We start from the raw sequence: 25,032 nt of genomic DNA on the forward strand, positions 1-25,032 counted from the left end.
TGAAGTCCTCCGAGGAATAGAAGGTGAGTTCGTCGGCCGGTGCCATTTTGGACCACGCGGCCTGCTGCGAGTTCCGCAGCATGTCTCCGATGTCTCTCCCTTGGGAGCTTTTGTACGCTTTTGCCCTTTTCGTTTTGCGGCCCATAACTCTTCAGCCGGTTGTAGGCAAGGTTTGAGGGGTCTTTGAGCTTTGGGTTCCACCATAAAAGCTTTGTTAGGGTGAGTTAGAGCTGGAGCTCCAAGAGTTGCGACCGCTCCTTTGCCTTGCTGGCTCCGCCCCCCCGAATAATGTGTCTTTTAACGACAATAAATGTGCTTAGAAATTAGTCTGTGTAAGTAAGATACATTGTTATTGTTATAAATCACCTTTAAGTTACATCATTTATTAGTAAATTACCTAGCATTTCTCATAATAACCCTACCCCTGGCCACCACCTAACTCACATGCTAAAAATAAAGTGTCCATCTTTGTCCATTTGAAATATTGGGAGGTATGTTACGCTGGACCATACTAAGGACAAACTCCTACATTTATTTATTTTTATTTTTTTACACTTCCTTAGACTTAATTTGTAGTCGTGATTGGTTTATTCTTGATCCTGACACCATGACGGCTCTAGAGAGGATTAAGTATTTTATTATTAACCTTTAAATGAGATCGGTGGAGGGGAAGGGGTTAATTGCAGCACGTTCCGTGGGATGTCTTTTCTATCAGTCACATAAAGGAAGAATAATGAATGTTTGGTTCAGTACGCCTTAAGAAAATATGTCATTTAATTTAATTATAGTGAGCAATGCTTAATTACAGCAATAAAGCCTCATTGACATATTCACATCAAAAGAAACAGATGCGGTTTTCTATACTGAATCCTGTGTCATTTATCTACAGTGTATGTTTAATTTATAAAAGAACAGTTAGGTGTTTAAGTAGATTCTGAGCCATTGTTTTCATTGGCCTACGTATGGCCATTTTATATTTGTTGGGAAGAGGGGACAGGGTATTAACTGGGGACATTAAAATGGCTCAGGAGGTCAACGTTAGTATTGGGAACATGGAATTATATGGAGGGACTGCTACGGCAGTGTGTTTTTCTCAAGGCAAATTGAGAGTTATATACATTTATTGCATACAATAAACAGATGCTGATGAAGTTTATTTTATACTAATGTTCACTGTTTATGTTAGTATATCACAGAGCTCCATAGCAATAAAACTCACAGCACTGTGATTGAATGTATCACAGAGCTCCATAGAGATACAATTAAAAGAGCGTGCATTGGGTAAGCGGGTATCACAGAGCTTCACAGTAGTAAAACTCAAATTAACAATCTGCATGTGGGCATCCAGCGTTATTGAGTCAATGCTTTCCTATGAGGAGGGCCTAATGCGGTTGTGGCAGTCGACTGCGCATGCAAATTAGGTCCCCTCATCGGATGAAGTTGGAGTAGGCAGAGTACCGACCCAGCGCCGAGGAACATCAGCACTGGAAACAGGTAAGTAAATAGAGTTTTGTTACACTTTGTGAGCTGCTAAGGGGGGACATGAGGGAGGGGAGGGCCAGATGACTCTATAGTGTTAGGAATACAACGCGATATTCCTAACACTATAGAATCCCTTTAACCACAATATTAGGCCATCACAAAGATTGCATGCTATAGTGGCAGGGGGTGTGTATCTCATAATGCAATCATCACATTACTAAGACATTTTGAAGATTATCTTTGGTAAAAGAGGGAGACAAAGAATCCTATAGTCTGCATATTTGGCATGCCGGCAGATCTGGAACTCAGGAGGGCAAACTACATTAAGAACCTTATATGGAAACTCCTGCGCTGGCTATCAACAGAGGAGGAGAAGAGAGCAGCCTCAACTTTATGTTATAACACCTGCGATGAGAGGGACCTGTCAGGAAGTCATCTGTCTCCTTCATCTCAGATCATAGCAGTCATCTTTTTCCCAGTAATTACAGTGCACAGATCTAATGGCTTATCACATAACACATAATATTCCCTTACAACAGGGTTGCCGAGATAGGATATTATTCTTATCTTGGGAGAGTTATTTTCCCCTGCAAACTGCCTAATAGTATGGAGTCTTCAATAAGTGTAGCTAATCTTAAAAAACACAAAACGGCTTCAATCTTCCACTTATAAGGAAAGATGGGCTAAATTCTATTAATAACGCAGTTAATGCAGGGCTCACTCATTCCAGTCCTGGCCGGCTAGCTGGAAGCTGGGTTATTTTTAGACATTTTGAGGTTTTTGTGGATTTCTAAAATTTTAACATCATTACACTTGCTGTTCCACAGCTATGTTTTAAATACAGCATTGCATAACATGTATAGGAACGGAGCTACAGGGCTTCAATCTTTCCTATCAATCCTTAAAGCTGTAGGTGGTACCCACACTGGCAGTCAGAATGTATGTAGACGTAACTGAATACCCCTTATTAATGGCTGTTAGAATTGCCTAAAGGCTTACTTTAAGCATCTTAACCACTACTGCCCGCTGTAATAGTTATGATGCTAGGAGTTTGTAGGCCCCTTTTTTCCTGGTAAAGGGATACATTTTGCAATGGTTTGCCTTCTTACCTGGTCCTGCCAGATACCAGGCTTCCTCTATGGATGGCATGGAGTAACCCTTTAATACAGTGATCCTCATTTTATCAGACCTACAAATATAAAAGACTGAATTCTCACTGCAGGGAATAGAACCTGTGACCATGAAATGTGAACATTTACTACAGCTGGTGCTTTAAAACAAACCTTTCACAAACCTTACACAAACACACTCTGCATCACACACACACACACACACACTGCATTCATACACACACTGCACTCATACACACACACTGCACTCATACACACACACTGCATTCATACACACACACTGCATTCATACACACACACTGCATTCATACACACACACTGCACTCATACACACACACTGCACTCATACACACACACTGCACTCATACACACACACACACTGCATTCATACACACACACACTGAATTCATGCACACACACACTGCACTCATGCGCACACACACTGCATTCATTATATACACACACTGTAAATAAATATTCAATTAATGTAATTTTTTGGGGGATCTAATTTTATTTAGAAATTTACCAGTAGCTGCTGCATTTCCCACCCTAGTCTTATACTCGAGTCAATAATATTTTCCCAGTTTTGGGGGGTAAAATTAGGGGTCTCGACTTATATTTGGGTCGACTTATACTCGAGTATATACGGGTAAATGTAAAAAATGTATTCTTAAGTACCCATCTTTAACAATACTTTCTGTAGCGCCATCGTCTTCCTGCTACCATTGTGTTCCTTGCGTGTGCCAGAATATAAAAAGATTGTTTACCGGAGATTTGCAAGGTATGGAAGTGTCACGGTACCTGTTAGGACTCCACTGGGTATGCATCACTCTGCTACATGTTCAGTGACATGCATTATTCTGACATCATTTTGGATGCTGGTTTCTGCAAACCTGCATCCCTACATGGTGCTCGAGCTCCATACGTCCTTTCTGACACACACCTGCGTCAATTCGGTGACATTGTTCTTGCACCATCTGACATCTTAAAAATTACGCCGGCCAATCACTGGTTTCTTAAGCCTACTGAAATACTCTCTGCACTCTTCGCTTTACCTTGTTTTTTCAGTGTCTCTTGTGGTGATCTCTAGAATATAACCTCGTTTGAGCAGGGCCCTCAACACCATGTGTTCCTGTGTGTCCAGCCTATTGTACAGAGCTACAAAATAGTAATATTAATAAATCCAAGAGTCCGTTTATATTTTTTAGCTTTTCCTGGTATTCTGATTTCAGTTTGTGTTTGACCGCTCTCTATTTTTGCTTCTTGACCCTGGCTTTCTTATTCGTATTTATACCTGCTGTTGCCTTGCACCTCGGTTTGTTGCTAGATTCTACTTTTACCTGTTCTTCAGGCTATCTATCTCAGCGCTAAACCCGTCCAACTCTAAGGACCTCTGTCACTCCCTGTATCCCTACCTTAGTTAGTGCGTGTTGGGCCTGGAAGTAAGACAGTTATACATTATTATCATTGCCTTTCATTTCTGTTTATTAAGCCCAAGAAGTGATGTCCGATGTCAAAGACTGAGGACTATTGATAATGTATGAGCTTGTTTCACAGGCTCTAAAAAAAGGAAAAAAGAAAAAAACTTAGTATGCTCTACTTAATAAGAAAACTGCTAAATAAACAGTGCATAGTAAAATACAATGTAGGTTCCGTATAATAAATCATTTTACTGTATGGCTATCCCACAGGTAGCGGGTACTCTCAGGTGACAATCCTAAGGCTTAGCCTGAATGGTAATTAGCCCTCAGTGCTTTATGACATCCAAATTTTCTTACAATTAGTAAACCTTTCGAATTTTAACACGTCTTGTGTCATGGGGTGTGACCAAGGGAGTCTTCAGGCAACTTCTTGATCTATTGATTTATGCATTTGAGTCATTTAGAACAAAGTGTTTTAATTGCACAAATTCCATAAGAGATTAGCTACAATTGAAACACCCATTCCTTAAAAAAAAATTATGTGACGTTCTGTGATGTAAACATATTTTTGTTGAACATTTGAGGTGCAGGTGGCTTTGGTTCGCAATGATAGCCTTGTCTTATTAAAAATAAAATGTTGACTTAGAGTATACAACAATGCGTAACTTGACTGCTGATTCATTTCAACCATCAAGGGAAAAAGAACTCGGTAAAAATTCTAGTAGTGCTACCATAATAACCAAATAATAACGTTAAAATGGGACACATTCTGTAAAGACAAAAAATACAAAATATAGCCAGATTTGGATAAAGAATGTTAAGATACTAAAACAAAAAATAAAACGACAGATTAGCTTTAAATTAATATCTTATGTGTCCAGTGACACTGAGTGCATACTAAAATGTGGATTACATTTATGAAAAGGTGGCTCGCTACAGTGGGTAGAATAGTTTGGAAGGTGACAAAAAATGCAGAAATTGAGATTAAATTAACCTATTCAGGGCCAATGCAGTGAACAAAGCTTTGAGCTACCCCATGACATTGATAAAACATTTTTAGGAAACTTCTGAAATGAGTCATCATGTTATGATCTATTTCAGTATAATCGCAAAATCACATGTTCATCTTATTATGCTAGCTCCAAAGCATTCAACTTAATAAATCTGTTTTTATTCTTAAATATTTTTCTATTCGTTGTTTATTGAAAAAAAATAAAAAAAAAAAAATATATATATATATATATATATATATATATATATATATATATAAAAAGGTAGAAATCAGGAGCACTCGCTTGGATTTTCCAAATGTAGATAAACTATTTAATCACACCTTCAACATCAACGTTTCGACCCTTCAGGGTCTTTATCAAGATCTTGATAAAGACCCTGAAGGGTCGAAACTTTGATGTTGAAGGTGTGATTAAATAGTTTATTTACATTTGGAAAATCCAAGCGAGTGCTCCTGATTTCTACCTTTTTATCCATTGGCCTGGAGGCACCCTGGTAATATACAGCTGATATACATTTTTTCGTTGAGGTTGAGTGCCAGAGTCTGGGACATTGATATATATATAATCAGACACAAGAAACGTATGGAAACACCCTAGAATTAGGTACAAAATATTCCAAAGATGTTTGCATATTTGTTTCCATTAATGTATACAAATCATCCATGACAAAGTTTTGTAAAGATTAAAAGAAATATTTGAAGGTCGTTTCCTCCACATACAGTGTGGTTTAAGTGTGCGCGGGTGCTCTCTAAGAGTTACGGCCGGGATGCCGTTACATCACCTGAGGGCAGTTCTAATAGACTTCGTTTTTATTGTCATTTATTGCTCTGTTGGGAATGCCAAGAGTATAGCAGCAAACCACAGGAACATCAAGCAGTATATATCATAGCTCCCAAGTGTCCCTATTTAGGAGGGAGACCGTTTCTATTTTGGGCCCAAATCCCTCTGTCCCGCTTTTCTATCCTAATGTCCCTCTTTCCTAGAAGTGCCATATTGTTGGTGTGACTGAGTTTATAACAGAGCTCCACAGCAATAATACGGACATTAATGTGTCATTAAACTACATTAAGTGTGGTTAGAAATAAGGCTGTGTAAATAAGATACATTGTCCTTCTTCTAAATGACATTACATTTTAGTTTGTATAAATTGTTATTCGTAAGTCACCTACAATTTATCTGAAATCGGCCCACCACCTACTCACACCGCTAAAATGAAAGAGTCCTTCTTATTTCACTTGAAATGTTGGTAGGATATATAAGTGTACATTTAACACCTTATTTACTCTATAACATGGCACCGAGTCATGTCACGTCAGTGCATTTTCAACATCTACCAATGTATTCATAAACGGATATTTATACATTAGGGACTCCTCTAGATCTTGGGGTGTATATTGTCAATTTAAATGCAAGCCTGACCCAGCATTCATTACATTGCTCCCCAGAATGCATTGCTCTTGGAGCACATTGTATCGGATGCTGTGTCAGGCATTTACACAGGGATTGTCCCAGAGTCTAACTGTGCAACCAGAGCAGGAAGTGACAGGAAAATGTTACTATTTAAACATTTAATTAACAGAACACTGTAGGCATCATAACTTCAACTGATTTAGTAGTGATGCAAGCCTGACCTCCATGGACTCCAGGTACCATAACCACTTCAATTCATTGAAGTGGTGATGGTGCCTACAGTGTTCCTTTAATCAAAACATTTTATAACCGTTTGGCAAGCATAATATAGAAATAAAATATGCGAAACAAAGTGATTGTGTATGATAGTACCTGTCCATTAACTTGCAAATATACTTATTCTATCCGCTATTGGAGGATGTTAATTAGAGTTGTTACAGGCGTTCCATCAGACATGTGCTTTATAGAACTTTAATACAAAAATAGGATTAAAGAAAGCATAATACAAATAATTTTTTATTTTTTTTTTATGGAGAAACCATATTGATTGAGACAGATCTGCATTAAATACTGCTGGCTTGCTGGTTTCACAGATCCTCTTTCTATCACTGTTTTGCAATAGTTAAAGTGCTAAGATGGCATAACATTCTCCTTCACATTAGACACACATTGATAAATTCTTTCCGGTAATCATTTCTTGTGGAATAATAATTGTGGTTTGAAGAGGAACTATCACCCTTGGTATATTGCACAACTAATATGTAAAATTATCTGTAAGTTGCACGGCTTATAGTTTTAATTTCCTGTTTCCGTTTTTTTTTTTTTTTTTAAGAAATAAAATGGTGTTGCTTAATTTACAAGGCTAGCAAGGCATAGTACGGCATTTAATGTGTAGGCAGCTTTAATAGGGTTACCACCTTTTTTGGCTAAAAATATGTGACACTGGACACACCATCAATTGATGTTACGTAACATCTCAGGGAATGACATAAGAGAAAAAAGGCTTTTGCAAAGGGAACATTTCCTAAATCACATGTGTACCATGTCTGACCTCGCATTAGCATTCTGTTTTTGTAGTAGTGTGTGTATGTAATCTGAATGAGTTTGTGTATAGTAGTGTGTCTATTGCAGTGTGTCAATGTCTAAGTGTGTGTATAACTGTGTGTGCATATAGTTGTCTGACTGTGTGTGTCATTGCGTGTTTACTATGTTTAAGTGTGTAATAGTGTTTGCATACTGTGTCTGAGTGTGTGTGTCAGTGTGTGTCTTTGTCATTGTGTATTTATTACAATGTGTGTATAAAAGAGGTGGATATTCTGGCTGCAGTTCACTCACCATTCTCCCATAGTCCCGTCAGAGAAAAATACCGACCTTAGCATTGCCAGCAGTTTTACAATAAGACACCGGCCACACATGTTAAAATACTGTCTATGCCGGTAAAATACTGGCCCGGTGGCAACCCCACTGCAGCAATTATGGACACACACTATGTTATTATGGGGGGAATATATTCAGGGTAAGTGAGAATTCACAGTGAACTTCACCATTAAGGTCAATATAGCCACACAGCAGAAATTCTCTAACTCAACAATATTTCAGTTCGGGTACTGTGGCCTTAAATTTGAAATCCGCTCTGAAGTCACACTTTATTAAATAAGCCCAACTGTGTGCTTGCACACGTGTAAATTTACATAAAGCAGGTATCTGTGAGCGCTTGCCTCCTCGTTCTCTGCATCAAGGACACCTAGACGTTTAAATACCTAGATGTGCAGTGGAGGTGAGTGTATTTCCTACTCACATCCAGTGCTTCTGGAGCATAAATTGGAGTGAGGAGAATAGAATTGTCACCAAGCCAAATGTCGCATTTTTTCCTTGTTATTCTTTTAGGAGTTTCTGGGTAGCGAGGCAAAGGAGAGTTCCTTCAATAGAGTTGGGGGCAATTTCACAGCAGTTTGCTCTCTGTGGTAACTGTAGATGATGTAAATGCAATGTATATGTCACCTTAAATTATACTTAGCTTGTTCATAACCACAAGGCCTCTGATAACAGAAGAGTTAATTTAAACTGACCAAGTATCACCTGGAACTCCAAGGTGCACAGACATACAACATGTGGATATTCAGTCTGTTTAACACCATACCACCCAAATTTGGCGTCCTGTGAAGAGGACCGTCAATGAGCGGGTTAAAAGGGGGTGGCGGGCAAGAGATGTGATTTTCTTCACTGGCTCGGCCCAGGTGTCTGCCCATAGAATTGACAGGTCAGCCTGGCAGGAATGTATGCCAGTCTGCCTGTCAAACAAATAAGCCGACCTACCAAAGGCAAACCATGCACTTTCTGTAGAGTCCTAAAGATGCTCTTGCGCTATGCTTTTTGGAGACAGTTCCCCCGTGTCCTTAAAAGTGGGACACCAGAGATTAGAGTTAGGACTGCAGGAGAGGGTCCATAAATTGGGACTGTCCAGCCACAAATTTTGAGAGGCCTGGAAGAGATATACAGAGACAAAACAGAGACAAAGTAGGTACTACTCTGTCTCTGTATGTCTCCACCGTCTGACTTTCTTTAACACAAGGCAGAGCCTAAGTGTCAATCCCTGCAGCAGTCATCAGTGACAGCTGCAGGAAATTAGCTGTGTCTGTGGAGGATCCTGCAGTCTCACGGGATCCCCATAGACCTCGATGCTGCACGAGAATACAGCAGTGACATCCGCGCAGAGAAGGACCACGTAACTTGGAGGCGCCCTCTAGGGACAGGTTCAGGTAAACTCACCTTTACCTGCCCCCCTCGGCCACCGGACCCTTGAGACTATGTCACCAGTATGAGACTGTGCAAATTCGTCAAAGTCACCAAACGGTCACAGTGCCACTTTAAGAATAAATAAAAAAAAAAATTTAATGTTAGGATGTTCCTTACTTGGCATATATACGCCCGCTCCCCCCTTTTTAAAGTAAAATAATCGCTGTTAATCCAGCATGGGCACACTTAACAGATAAATGTAAACGCTGCCATTTCTAATAACTCGCGCCTTTTACATTTGTCTGGCTACAGGAACTGGGTCTACACACCAAAATCACTACAATAATATATGGTGTGGTTTTGGTGTTTAGGGTATCCCTTTAAGTTATCTATTCTCGGTAGACTTACCAAAACTGAGTGTCACATAGTGGTGGGCATAGAATGATAGCCATATACGTTGATTGAATAGCTAAATTGTTACCTTTAATAGTTTGTGGATATTCTCTCTTTCTTTTTTAACAGCGTTTAAAAGATATCCATTGTTTTTGTAATGTGGAGGCACACTGATATGTTGCATAATGTAAGAACTATTTTCTGTCATCCTGGATCAATTATTTATAAGTGGCCACAGTCAATATACAGGTTCACTCACTGTCTTGTAACTAGCAATAAACTCATCGGCCTCATAGACTCATACAGCAATCGTTGTCTAAAGCTCCCATAATCCTTTTAATTCTTTAGAAATTCCATGTCTGTATACTAACGTCCTTTAAAACATTACAGTTAGATTCCTTGTATCTTTAATGCAATATCTCATCTTGCTTTTAATCTTAAGTCCTCATTGCCAGAAGAGCGAGCACGAAGTTGGAAGCAAAGAGCTGGTAGTGTATACCTTGGCAAAAGCTGTTGGCATGTCTCTAGGGAGAGGTTGGCATTCCCACAACCTCATTGTACCCCCTGCCAGGGTCGCTCTTTTGCTGAAGCAAGAAATCAAGACGTAGCTTGCTGTGAATGGCTGAAGGGTACAATGAACTCAGCAGTGTCAATGGGAGAGCACTGTGTGTGTAAATGTATGCAGGCAGAATAGAGACAATGTATAATCCCTTTCAGCGACATAGCTATGGATGACAAAATGCTTAACCACTTCACAACCAGGCATTGCAGCAAAATAGACCTGTATCCCTTGAAGCACTTACACTGCCTGGCCAAAAAAAAAGTCGCCACCTGGATTTAACTAAGCAAATGGGTAAGAGCCTCCTATTCAATAGTTACTGCAGGGGTGATTATCTTTCAACTGGCAACAAGTTATTTAACCCCTTAAGGACACATGACGTGTGACATGTCATGATTCCCTTTTATTCCAGAAGTTTGGTCCTTAAGGGGTTAACTCCAACTGATGCAATGAGCAGCTTCTTATTCCTTAAACAACCATGTTGAAAGACACATCCCGTGGTCGTGGAAAAGATGTTAGTCTGTTTGAGAAGGGTCAAATCATTGGCATGCATCAAGCAGAGAAAACCTCTAAGGAGTTTGCAGAAACGATTAAAATTGGGTTAAGAACTGTCCAACGCATTATTAAAAACTGGAAGGATAGTGGGGAACCACCAGTGATGGCCGCATCACGTTAAGAAGAGAGGCAGATAAAGTGATGCACCCATCATGCCTAGTGCCTACTGTGCAAGCCTGTGGGGGCAGTGCTATGATCTGGGGTTGCTGCAGTTGGTCAGGTCTAGGTTTCAGCAACATCGTGTCCAAAGACGGAATGACCAGGTTATTCCATCAATATATTTTTTTCTTCCCTGATGGCACGGGCATATTCCAAGTTGACAATGTCAGGATTCATTGGGCTCAAATAGTGAAAGAGTGGTTCAGGAAGCATGAGACATGATTTTCACACATGGATTGGCCACCACAAAGTCAAGACCTTAACCCCATTGAGAATCTTTGGGATGTGCTGGAGAAGGCTTTGCGCAGTGGTCCGAGTCTCCAATCATCAATACAAGATCTTGGTGAAAAATGAATGCAACACTGGACGGAAAGAAATCTTGTTACATTGCAGAAGCTTATTGAAACAATGCCACAGCAAATGTGTGCCTTAATCAAAGCTAAAGGCGGTCCAACTAAATATTAGAGTTTGTGACCTTTTTTTTTTTTTTGTGGTGCCTTTTTTTTTTGCCAGGCAGTGTATATCCGTATTGTAGCGATGTGAAAGGCCAGCAGACGTCGGTCTCATCAAGCTAACAGCAAATTCTTTATTTATTTATTTTTTTATTAGTTGAGTTACTCTGAGTGTCAAATTTCCTTTTTTTTGTTTTTCCTCTTTAATTAAAAGACAGTTTTGTTTTGTTTTCCTCAAATCTGATCTCAGCAAGTTCTTAAAACTTAGACAAATGTGACCATCTGTTGCAAGAGTTGATTTATGCTTTTTTTTTTATCATGATGTAACACATTCCTTTGCTTTTAATTTTCTAATTCTTTTTTTCTGTCTGTGAGGATCATTAACTGAAATTGGACATAAAAAACACCTGACATAAAGCTTCATTAGCTGGTTGTTATTTAGCAAAAAAAAAAAGCTAGCAAAGTGAAAAAAAGGTGATTAAAAAAAACCTGCCACAGAAATTGCCATAAATCCCACAGAAAATGGTATGCATTTCATTGGCCCAGGATGTTGCTCAAATAAACCTCCTTTAATTCCTGAATACTACAGGTCCCCAGGCCAAGCCAAGATATTGGGCAAAGCCTTCAATGCAAAACACTATAGTAAAAAAACAATGGAAAATAAGCCTTCTTATAATGTGTTTAGTTAATACACCATCCTTCCTCCTCCAAAATATATGCCTCTATTGGATTTTGTGTATTAAAAACCTTTCATTAGCTGCTTAACTGACTTTTGCAGCTAATGAAGATACAAACCCTTTATGGCTGGGCGGCATGAATGTCCTTGTCTGTGCTAGACATTGTCCAGTCAAATTCATAGAGAAATTATGAAGACAAATTACACACGTGATACTATCTGTGCAATTACCCAATACAGTGCTTTGAACAAAATCGGTACACTGAGCCAGGAAGAACAAATTGAGACTCTCTTATTGACAATCAGGAAGGTGGAGCTATATAAAAAAAAAAGTGAATATATCGGAAAATACTTTGAATTCAAAAGTAACACTGCAGGAACAAGTTTTTTGTAGAATAATCAGAATGTTAACGTGCTTAGACTGACACTTTAACAGTACGCAAACCATGCTATGTATGTGTCCTTGAGCAAACTGCCCGGTTTCATTAAATAACTAAGTGCCAGAATTCCTTAAATTGAATTGATCGGTTCTGTCTTTGTCACCAATCTGATGAACAATGCATGCGTTTTCTGTAGAAATTGAGCTATGACTACTAAATAATCAGAGGTGAAGGTCACAGACTCCCCCATTTATCTCAAACCTTGTGCTAGTTTCTATGAGTGGTGCATTATAAATAATAATTACTGGTGAATTTATTAGGATATAGGATATGGATATAAATAACGAAAAATGTTTGTGTTATACGTAAATAGAAATTTGACAGCTCTGCTCCCCGTAGTAGAGATTAATGGAGCATAGCACAGATTTTTAACTCGGCATCATTCTTCTCGGGGATTCTGGGACGATTAGAAATTAACATCTTAAACTGTGCATAATAGCAAATACATTATCACCTAAAATCAACGCGCTGAGTATGTGCATTGGGCAATGGCTGTCTGGCATGTATGGCTGTAATAGTTGCAACTCTGTGGTTGGGACTGCGAATGTTATGATGCACCTCATCCTGACTAATCAAGTGCAGCTTTCTGATCCCGCCCCTCCACTTCAGGCCACACATCTAGGATCCCCCTATTGCACAAAAGTCTATTTCAGCTCATCATTAGTATATTGCACATGCTATTTAGATAGTTTAACCAGTTCATTGAATTCCTTTGATACTCAGAGTCCACTTGTTTCTAAAATGTACCATTCTGCTTTCAACTTGCATAGATCTGTGCATATATATATATATATATATATATATATATATTTATGTATTTTTATTTTACCAGTGCTACAGCATTTGTTAACGCTTTATAAATAATAATAATTAAATAATAAGTATATATATATATATATATACAAGTATGTATGTATATATATATATATATATATATATACCAGTGTTCTAGAGGATTTGCCACCATTCTGGTTTAGAAATGTGTTTTTCCTATGTGCTATTCTGTTTTTATAGTCTAGAGGTGGGGGTCATTGTTTTGGGCTTACAGTTTTCTCTCTGTCAGTGATAATGCCACCGATCTCATGAGCTGATGCAGTGGAAGTGGTTTCACACCCACTCTTGGGGAGGGATAGGCATTGGACCTTGGGCACAGCACAGCTACTGTAATGTCTGTGGTTATCACTTAGATATTTAATGTTACTGTCTGTGAACAACTGTCATGCTCTGGTTTATCACACTGCTTTATATGTACTATTATAGTGTTAAATTATTATTATTATTTTTTTTATTGTTTTGTCGCCTTAGGGTACATTCAAATCTCAATTATACACTTTAGCCTTACTATTGCTTATGTGCTTTTTGTAACATTTTAGCACAATGCACTTTATATTTGTGTAATGGAGTCTCTTCTTAAAGGTGGAATATGTTCTATCTTCACCAAGATCTAATGCTGGCTTAGATTTATGCCATAAGTAATATGCGTCTGGCGATAGTCTTTGGGACCTCACTTTCCATGATATTTTTTTTTTTTCTTCCGTATTCCCTTATAGGAAGCCAAATATTTCAGACCTGGGTAATTTTCATTTACGTTCGCTTCTGTGCGGATCACGCAGATTACTGCTATGGCTAGTTAAGGGCATTGCAGCTCCTCTCTATAGAGATCCAATTTTTTGGCTATGTTTGGTTGCTAGTATGGTGTCCCTTAGACTATAGTGGTCATTACTCGTTCTATTGCCAGGTCCCAGCTTTTATATTTGCCATGAGGGACAAATTGTCAATAGTGGGCAGTTATTAGCCCACTTGTGTTTTTATTTTGATAACTGTCCCATTTACATGTAGCCAATAGGAGCGGTCATGTTTTTAGTGAGTACACGTCTGTGACTTTGGTTTGGTTTTCACGCTAAAGATGGCGTCCACGAGTTCTGTCTTGATTATGCCTTTGCTGATGAAACTGAAACATTGATATTTTTAACTGAGCAAATAAAAGCTACCGTATGTCTTATCCAATTAGTTAGAAATGTCCTGGGAGTGCTATCTGTATGCTGACGCTTTTTTGTTTTTTGCTGACAAGTACCAGACACTAAACAGCGTTTTTTGCAGGAGAACAGCATTATTTGGTTGTTTATATTTATATATATATATATGCTATATTGCAGTATGTAATGATCCTTTTTTATTATTATACACACACATATATGCACATATGTACATACATACACAAAACAGTTTGCTGTGTGTACCATGTGATATACTGATAATGTCATGTCCTTGAAAATGTCAGTGTGCGTCAATCATCGGAACCTCAAACAGAAAAATCCTGAAAATAGAGTAAAGGTGATCTCTTTATTAGCTTACTAAGTAGATTTAGACTATAGTGAAAGCAGTCAAGATCACTGCAGGAATAGATTGACATGAACTGAGTGGCCTTAAAAGCTCACACTCTAAATCGACTTAACTAATAAAGGGATCATGACTGCTCTTCTTGTTTCTGGTGTTTCTAGACGGTATCTATTTTTATAGAAAACCATAGTTTTGTTTTACTGCGGTGAAATATAACAATGAATAATGGGGATTGTTTGTCTGACTGGGAACTGTCAAGAAGTTTCAAGGGAATTGCAAATTGTGTGTCAAAATTATTTCTAACTGGCTATTTTTGTAAATTGGCAGATTTACCAAAAATTTGCAGAACATGGATTTGAAGGTTAAAAAAAAACAAAACTTTAAAAAAAAAATTAATTTTAATTTTACTCCAAGCCTGTAAACCCTTCCCAATTTACAAGCAGAAAACACCCCAACCTATTGTGTTGGGTAGCCCCATCCATTAACAACGTTGCATTATGATGCCACATAACATAGACCTTTTTTTTTTGGTATGGTTCAGTGTTCTAATTTAGAACACAGTGCAGCCAGTGAGAAACAAGCAGAACATTAAGCCTCCCACTGGCTGCATATACTTTTCCAAAATAAAGTTGCCACTCTCTTCTCCAGTCTGTCTGATGCATATCTAGTGCAACCACCTTGACAGTCTACGTTTTTTAACTTTGCTTCTATATCGTTTGTACTGTAAATACATAATAACTATATATTTTCCTAATGATAAATTTTTGAATGTCATTACTTCTGTAGGAATTCCTTACAGATGAAAAGTACAAGGATGATGAGGATCTGGAAGAAAAACTCATGTGTTTTAAAAGTAAGTTGGTTCCACATCCATAACTACCTCGGGTTAGTGTGAGACTCTCTCAATATAATAGTACCACGCTTTTTTTTTTTTTCCCTCTATGTTCCTTTGAAATAGCATACAGTATTGTAAGGGAGAGTTCCACCTTCAAAAGGCACTGAAGGTCAACCTATTTAATCAGTATATTAATATGTTTCACGTAACTCCTTTCCTACGTGTGAGGAGTTGGCGGGGAGTTTTAGTATTGATGTCGACTGTCAAAACTTCAGGGGATATCTCAGAATTTAGCTTATGAATTTAGCCCAAGGTCGTCATGCAAACGATAATGATCAGTGGATCTTGGGTCTTTTCTGGAAATCTTTAGATATGCTGGATAAACTCCAATATCTATAGAGCTACACCAGATTTAGTATTAACGAGACAGGATGTGGAACACATATGTTAAGTGTCTAGGAAAGGGATGTAACGGGAATTTAATGAGACCCAGGGTACCATGTTACTTTTTCCCCTTACCCTCCCTTTTATTCACATGCTAACATACTACGAGATTTTATTGCCAACATTATTGAGCGTTTTTGTGAATTTTGCTTATTTTCTAAACCACAGAGGCTTGATACAAAACCCATTTTATACGAGAAACTATTTAAGAAGGCCAAGTCTTTTGGATTATGGAATTGGGATTTTGAGGATATGGAACTCCAACAGCTAAAGGGCCAGTTTTAAATGCACCCTGGGAACTCTTTTAGCCGTATCTGTATGTAGCGCATTTATATGGCTGCAAGCCTTGTCAAAATTAAACTGAAAATGTATGTACCGAGCACTTGGAGAATTGACCAAGTCCCGTGACTGGATAGTGAATGAAGTTCTTCGTCCTAAACCATAAGCCTCCGCTGGTTTGGTTTGTGCATTCGTCTTTCAATTAACATTTTGACTGTAGGTGGAAAGATATGCACTGTTACACAGTAAAGTCCTTGAAAGTTATCCCCCTCATTTTTCTACCATCTAGCATTTGTCTAAATTGCGGCTTCCCTGGTGACGCCCCACAAGCCTCAATGCCTTCCAACAGAGTTCTCTTTGTGCAAAGTCCAAGATTCCTCTCCGCAACAGAAATACTCAGCTGTTCTATGTGATAAGGAAACATCTCAGTGTCAAGGCTCGTGGGTTAACGAAAGGAAGATTTTATTGGAACCCTAGAAAAAAAGAGGATGTGTCCGACCCAAGTGACTTTCTGGTGTCCCATGTTCAAACAGGATAAACAGGAGGAAACAGAATGTTGTATATTGCTGGGAAACGTCACCAGCAGAACGTTGTTGCAGCTGCAGGGTTCACATCTGTTTAATATGCTCGCCGTTTTTTGCCTTTAGTTATGGGATTTGTACGTAGTAGAGCAGATTATTTACAGATCACGATGAGTGTTTAGGCTGCGGAAGTGTACGCGCTGCAATCACACAGAGATTTGTACATCTGCTGGAAACAACCTAAATTATATTTTTTCAGTGAGGCAGAACTGCTACAGGTGTTTGTTTTTTAGTACGCGGTAGATTGGATAAGAAGTTGCCTCTTGGCCTGTCACTATTGGGGGAGGAGGAGAGTTATTGATTTACAGACCAGTGAAGTATGACCCAATTTACTGCAGAACCTCTTGGGAAGCTATGTCAGTTACGTTTAATACTTCTACTTAGAGTGTAGAAAAGCAAAATAAAGATCACCTATTGTGTTTCTAAAATAGGTGCTAACGTGGCTGGAATCTAGATCCTCAAATTTGTAGAACTGTGTCTCCCATGATGCTTTGCCACACTAGGAGTTGCCTAAGCACAATAACCACTACAGTGTAGTGGTAATATTGCTAATTGTCTTGGGTCACTGTCCAATGCTTTTTTTGCCAAACTGATTTTGAGTGGTTTGAATAAAACCCTTTCTCACAGCCAAAACCCTCTTAAGTCATTTTAAAAATGAAATATTTACACTTCCACCTGACCAGTATCAATTCTGTCCAAATTAAATGAAGTTGTTATGGTGCCAGAAAGATCCTGGAGTCACTCTTACCTGCAGGGGTTAAACCATTTTCAGATGGTTTAACCCCAAAGTTGACTGCCTATTCATTAAACTGTCTTGACAACGGTACGTTTCTTTCCAAGCCCGTTTAGCGAAAGGGGAGTCACTGATTGGATGAGAGTGTCAGCTGACCGCTCTCAGCCAATCAGTGGTGTCCCTGCCTGGCGGCACTCCGCGCTTCCTGTAAGTGAAAATTCAGAAGCCGGGGGACAGTAGAGCCCGGCGCTGGCGGCAACTTCGGAGTTAAACCGTTCAAAAACAGTTTATCCCCTAAAAGAAAGATTTCTCCAGGGGGACTCCTAGCAACATAAGACATCATAACAACTTAATTAAGAAGTTATGATGCCAATACTGTCCCTTTAACTGAGAGAGCCGGGGCAGGTGAGACTACTACTCTTAGCCTAAAACTGCTGCCCAGTGCAGTTTAGGTGATTATGGTGCCTGTCCCTCTAAAGTTGGCAAACCAGTTTGTAAATAAGTTTATAGTTTGCAGTTTATAGTTTGTAAATAAGAATACATGTAAAGTGCTTGCAGATCTGTACTATAAAAAAATTATAACTGTATGTAACATGTTGCAAAAGGAACATATTAAAGGGACATGCCTAACACTTAAAGCACTTTAGCTTGTTAAAATGCTGTAAAGAATGTGCGGATTTCAATAGAAATTGGTACTTTCATAATTTAAAGGGACACTATATAGTCACCTGAACAACTACAGCTTAATGTAGTTGTTCAGTGAGATCTATAGCTCCTTGCAGGCAATCTAATGTAAACACTGTATTTTCAGAGTGTCCCTTTAACCTTGTTCAATCAGACAACAGATCCTGTTACTTCCTGGTTGTTTAGCTCTGTGGAGCTAGACTCAAGAGGCAGCATCTGCTCAGAGCACCTGCCTTACAAAGACTTCTCATCGAGCTGCTTTGGGACAACCACAGAAAGTCTGGATGGGGTTAGAAGGAGAGAGATTGCAAAGTGTTAGACAAAAGATCTGCAGGTTTTGCAAGTTATTTTTAATTGTATACATATCCCTAATGAAAAAAAGGGATAAACTACCACAACAAGAGGACATAGCCTTAAATTAGAGGTGCAAAGGTTTCAAAATAATATCAAGAAGTATTGTTTTACTGAGAGGGTAGTGGATGCATGGAATAGCCTTCCAGCTGAAGTGGTAGAGGTTAACACAGTGAGAGAGTTTAAGCATGCGTGGGATAGGCATACGGCTGTCCTAGGCTTAAGATAATGTCAGGGACTAATGCAAGTATTTAGAAAATTGGGCAGACTAGATGGGCCGACTAGATGGGCCGATTGGCTCTAATCTGCTGACACATCCTATGTTTCTAAATTCACCGTCTATGTTTTGATATGAGAGACCTCTAAAAGCTAGATTCTTAGGACAGGGAGCCCACCTTTCTAATATGCTCATGTCTGCAGCTGTTAAAGTGGTCCGTCACTCCCCCACATTTTTTATATTATGTTTACTAATCCCATATTATGTGTTGGTAAGGTTTGAAAAGTAAAATTAATTTTAATAATCGAGAGAGCTGTATTTACCTCTATCCTGAAACCAGTTGCCTCCATCTTGGTTCCCTGTCAGTTATTAGTTATAAACTTTAATATTTCCTACTTAATTTAAACACACAGCCTTTACACTTGTCAGTCAGCATAGAGAGAAGGCTGCTTCTCCACCAATGTGTGCCTTAACTGGGCCAGGACCTAACTGACTTCTTAATACAAGAACGAAAATGAAGCGTCATACAAAAAAATAGTTCCTCACAAGTTGAAGGTCATTTTCAATGTTTTATTCAGTAGTATAATTTCTGTAAAATTAATGGCTTCCTTTAATCTCTCCCTGCACTGATTTGTAGCTCTTATTTTAATTTCTCCTACAATGAACTTCTTTACAAGATCACGCATTGTCTACCATAATCAAATTGTGTAGAGGGACTTTCTCCAGGGACTTCCACAATTTTTTTTATTGCCAAATCTCTTGTAGCTTTTCTCTGATTCCTGAAAAATTGTGTAACTTGCGGCCTGAGCCAACAACGGATAATACTAACGGCTTGCTCGCAAAATATATTGCCCAAAGGGGAAATCCCAGTGCTCCCTTCATATAGTGAAACCTATTTGTTGGCTTTTTAAATTTCTATTATTCAAGAGCAGGAAGAATTAATGTCAAATGAAATTACCTTGGCAGCTTTGTTAACTATCAAACCAATTGCCCAAAACCATCTGTCTGTTCTGTCCTTTATAAATAATGTGTGCGGCCGCAGATACATTTCACGCTGAGCCAGAAGACACCGAGTATTCTTAAAGAAGAAGGTGTTATCTTACAATACATTTTCCCAGGTGTGGTAGACCACAAGTATCAATTTAATGAACACTGGTACATTGAAAGTGCTTGTGCGATTCAGAAGATGTCCCAACAGGCTTTTCTCTATTTAACTATTTCATACCTCCCAAGTGTCCCTACTTAGGAGGGACAGTCCCTATTTTGGGTCCAAATCCCTTTGTCTATCTTTTCTATCCTAATGTTCCTCTTTTCTAGGAGCTCTACATTGTTGGTGTTGCTGAGTGTATCACAGAGCTCCACAGCAAAAGTAGACATTAGATGGAGATATTTTTTTTTGTAATTAGTACAGATGTTTTCACATATGAGCAAGCCGCCTTGGTAGTACATTATTCAGATGACTCATTTTTGTATTATTGGATTGGTACCCTTACATAGTTAGTCACTAAATTCTGAATTGTAGGGATTGGAATGTGAATGGCAAAAATGGCTAAATTTTGCTACAGTTTAGTGTTTTAGTTAATAAATTGTATAGATTTTTTTTTATTTATTGTGTTACTCCTAAAGTATAATTGATTGCAAGCTGAATCAAAATTTGCATCTATGAATTGAGTTAAAACATTATTGGCTTAACAGAATTCTGGAGTATGTTTCAGTAGATCCTCCATTTATCAAGTCTTTAAAGCATTTCTGAAAATCTCCTGAAAGTTTTTTGTTGTTGTTTTTTCTAACAAGTTATGTTAATCCAGTAAATTAAGTATCAAAAGATACATAAGAGTTTACCCCAGGGAATGAGAGGCTTTGGCTTAGCCAGGTATCGGGGCACTTCTGGAGATTAAAATTTGGGAAAGCTAATAACATAGTCATCTCATTATCCTTAATGTCTGGCTACAAATAGTAATATATTTAGTTATCGATACCTAAAGAGTATGAGATTTTAAATGTATCCAAATGCTGGCTGTTCGTAGTGGGAGTTGAAATTCAACAGTATCTTGCAGCACTAACCTTTTCTTGCCCTCTGCCCTATATATAGGAGAGATAGTTGGGAATCACTTGCAAGTCAATGGCTTTGCTTCTGCCAGGAATGTATCTAGAAGCTACAGGGTCCCCGGTGCAAGAAATAATGAAGGGCCCTTTCCTTGCCTCAAGTGTTTTGTGTGTGCGTGTGTGTGTGTGTAGGGGCAAGGGGGGCTTTGCAAAGTGTAATGTATGTGTATGGCTGGCTGAGTGAAGTATGTGTGAATAGAACTGGCTGAGTGAGATGTGTGTAAGATTGACTAAGTGTGATATGCATGAGTGGGGTTTGGCTGAGTGGGATGTGTATGGGGTTAAATATGTGTCTGTGGGAAGATGTATTGAAAGCTTTCCCATATTTTTATCCAATTATTAAATCCCCCCCCCCCCCCTTTTTTTTTTATCCTCCCCCTCTTGTTTACCTTTTTACAAGGTGGGAGGTATAATCCGTTAAACCCTGGTGATCTCACATGGTATCCCTGGTAGTCCAGTGGCAGGTGCAAACCACATTAAACGCACTTCCACTCGATACTCAGTGAATGAGTCAGAGTGCTAGAGTTTTGAGCTAGCTAATGTCAGTCCTGTACAAATTTGTCAGAGTCGTCAGCTAAATGGCAACTGCATTGGCTCCGACACATGTCACCAAACCACCAGGAGCATCTGAGCCCAGCAACGACCCAAACGAGAGGGCAAATTCCCTATTACCAGGAGACCTGGCCAGGGTACTCTTCACATCATAACCACTACAGCATGCATAGAGTAACCCTTTCATGTAACTTTTTTAGGGCTGAATAGAAAGCAAAGCTGACTTAGAGAAGATTTTTCAGTTTGGCTACTTTGACCTTAAATTTTAAATTCACTTTGCATTCACCTTAAATTCTCAGTTCAGTGAATAACCTGTATGTGAATCTCACATTTCAGGCCAAGGTAGCCAAACAGGAAAATGTATCCAAATCATCTACCTGGTTGGTTGTAGATTGGCTGCTTTGGCCTACAGTTTGAAATGTACTTTAAATTCCAAGCACTTTAGTAACAAAACCCGGTCAGCTTGCAAGAAAATCTGATATGAGAAATTAAAAAAAAAAATTACAATAGCAAGCAAGTCAGAATATTCAGTCTAATGCTGAAGGTAGGAATTGTGAGATTGTAAATTGCTAGATTCCATAGAAAAAAAAAATGAAATAAAGTGGGCATTTGTAGGTCAGGGACAGTTATATTGGTGATAAATATACGGGAAACACTGGCTGGTATTCAAGGAAGAGAAAAAACCCTGAAATATTATATAAAAAGTTCACACTTCGCCCTTGAAGCGTGTGACACGGATGGAAAGAGAGCTGTTTGAAGGACTAACTTTGAAATGTCAGAGCATGCATTCCAATCAGTATATATAGATAACTAATAGATTTAAAAAAAAAACTGCGGTGGAAATCATATTAATGGCATCTTTGTTTTCTATTGTTTTTCAGAAAAATACATGGATTTTGATCTAAATGATCAAGGAGAGATCGGTGAGTAAAACTTTGTGTAATTTGAAATAATAAATAAGATAAATTAGAAATATGCATAGTCAGTGTAAGTGTATAATTGAGAGCAATAGCTCGTCTCTACATTACAATTAAAAGTTTTCACTAAATGTACTTTGGCAGCAGAGGCATAGCTAGGTTACATGGCACCCCGGGCAGAAATGTATTTTAGGCAACCTACTAAAAACCATAGAATTTTTTTTTGTGTTTCATTATGCACCATCCACAGTCTCCTTTTTTTTTTTTTTTTAAGGAAAATTATACACACATACTCACATTCATATACACATTCTCATACACAGACATCCATATTCACACATACGTACATTCATGTACACACATACATTCATATAGAAATATGGACGGAGACACACACATTGATATATAAACACACAGACTGATACACATATACACACACACACACATAGACTCAATCAGTACACAGAGATCCCAGCAGGCCCCTTGCCAGCTGCTTCCCATTTCCAGGACAGAGCAGGTACCAGTAATGCGACGGTGCCTTCTCTGGTGAGAAAGGGTGCGCTATGCAGCCCGTTAAGGGTCACTTGTCTCTTTTTATAACTTTCTTCTATATGAAAGAGCAAACCAACACATTTTCAGATGTGTGTGTAAATGTTATGGCATTATACTGGTTACAGTTGGTAACTCCCTGCCGCAACTGGCAGTCGGTAAGGAACCGCTACTCGCTAAATGCATTTTACCAAATAGCAACAAGATTGTAAACTAGCCTTTACACTGCTGGCTTCCCATACATTTTGCATTACAGTGCTAGTGGTATCACAAGAAGCCATCCCTGTATATACAGTATCTACAGGCGTGAACAGAACATCTGATTAGGAGTTTTTTTTTTTTTATAAAAAAGAGAAAATGTTATCTAAACTATGATCTAGTGGTAAACATACAGTGTTATTTACCAAAAAATTAAAAGTGAATGTTTAGTTCAAAATAGCTGAATTGGAAAGATTGCCTGAATTCCTCGCAATTCACCCTTTAATGAATGACCTTAATAATTTACAAACATAAATTATAATCTTCAACCAGCAATAGAGCTAGTAAAATGTGCAGGTAGGACCTAAATGGGGGCAGTTTGGAAAATTGAGCCCTCTGTTTGGGTATTAGTGGGCACGCCTGGCACACTACTTGCACCTACCTATTACAGTAGATTTAGAATTCTGTAAAAATGCTTATTCACAAACATGCTTTCAAACCTAGAGGAGCACTAAAGTGTTATGAGTACACGCATGGATTCCTATTTAGGTGCCCCTATCAGCTGTGTGAGGATTTGAAAGGTGAATATTACTTACATTTCACACCTCACCGTGCTGCTCTCTTCGCTGCCGCTATGCCTCTTTTGCTGAGATCATTAGTGTTCCCCATAGTGAAGCATTGAGAAGCATGTGTGCATGCACTGCGGAACATGTTTTATTCAAACAGGGAGGTGTATTCCAGGGGAAAGAGGGTAAGTAAATCACGTTTTTAAATTTCAGTGTGGGCGATCATCTAACTAGTTACTAAAACATAATAGCAAATACAAGTTTGTATAACTAATGTATTCCTTTAACAATGAACCTGCCATGATATTCTAATTTCAGTTTACAATTTCAAGATCTATGTCTTTATATGTCATGTCAATATTTCGATTTTTATTGGTGGATATTTTAATGCTCATGTTAAAAAATAAGATCGTCTGTCCACTATTACCACTTCCTTTAGTGCAGTCACACTTGTTTTTGTTTTGGTTGTTTTTTTTTTTTTTAACACTTTAGCCACCAATAACATATTTTCTTCTACATTCTGGCCTCTAAAGACTATACACAAGCAAGGAACAGTTCTGCCTATAATACTCACAGTTCTGCTGAAAGTTAGTCATTTTAAATCCGTGGAATAGTGTAAGGTTTTTACCGATTTCTTAGAAAGGCTTAGACTATTAAAGAGTTAACATGTCTCTCAATTTCCATTTATTGAAGAAGAGGCTTTTAAAGGCTCTACCATGCAAAAAAAATGGATTTCAAAATTCTAAAATATTATGCAAACGGGTGTTTAGATGATACAGTAAATAACGCTGTATAATTCTGTGGATAAGCATAAATGTATAAGTACACTACATTTGTTTTGATAGATTTCCTTTATGTAGATGTTTTGGTCTAGATATGCAAACCCCGAGGTCTGTTTGCAATCATAGATTTTCTTATGAGCCATTTAAATGTCTGTAGAGGTAGCAGAATGTAACCATTCCATCTGTATATATTTCCTTGCTTCTTTCTAACGTGTTTAGCAGTAAACGGAATAAATGTACCTATTTGGTGTGTTATAACCCCTGCAGACATGATGGGATTGAAAATGATGATGGAAAAATTAGGGGTTCCAAAAACCCATTTGGAAGTAAAGAAGATGATCGCAGAAGTAACAGGAGGTATCAGTGACACTATCTGCTACCGAGACTTCGTAAAAATGATGCTGGGGAAGAAATCAGCTGTACTGAAACTGTAAGTGTATTAATAAGGGTGGGCTATACAATTTAACACTTT

The 25,032-nt window shown here is 38.4% G+C and overlaps 1 protein-coding gene across 1 annotated transcript in view; it reads left to right on the top strand.

The window, feature by feature from the left end:
• AIF1L (allograft inflammatory factor 1 like) overlaps nt 1-25,032 on the top strand; it is a 78,836-nt gene that overhangs the window by 12,028 nt on the left and 41,776 nt on the right. The window contains exons 3-5 of the mRNA XM_063432467.1: nt 15,553-15,619; nt 22,430-22,471; nt 24,828-24,990. Of these exons, the coding sequence (XP_063288537.1) occupies nt 15,553-15,619; nt 22,430-22,471; nt 24,828-24,990 (272 nt within the window). The remainder of the gene's footprint in view (nt 1-15,552; nt 15,620-22,429; nt 22,472-24,827; nt 24,991-25,032) is intronic.

Source organism: Pelobates fuscus, chromosome 9 (genome assembly GCF_036172605.1).
Source record: "Pelobates fuscus isolate aPelFus1 chromosome 9, aPelFus1.pri, whole genome shotgun sequence".
NCBI lineage: Eukaryota > Metazoa > Chordata > Amphibia > Anura > Pelobatidae > Pelobates > Pelobates fuscus.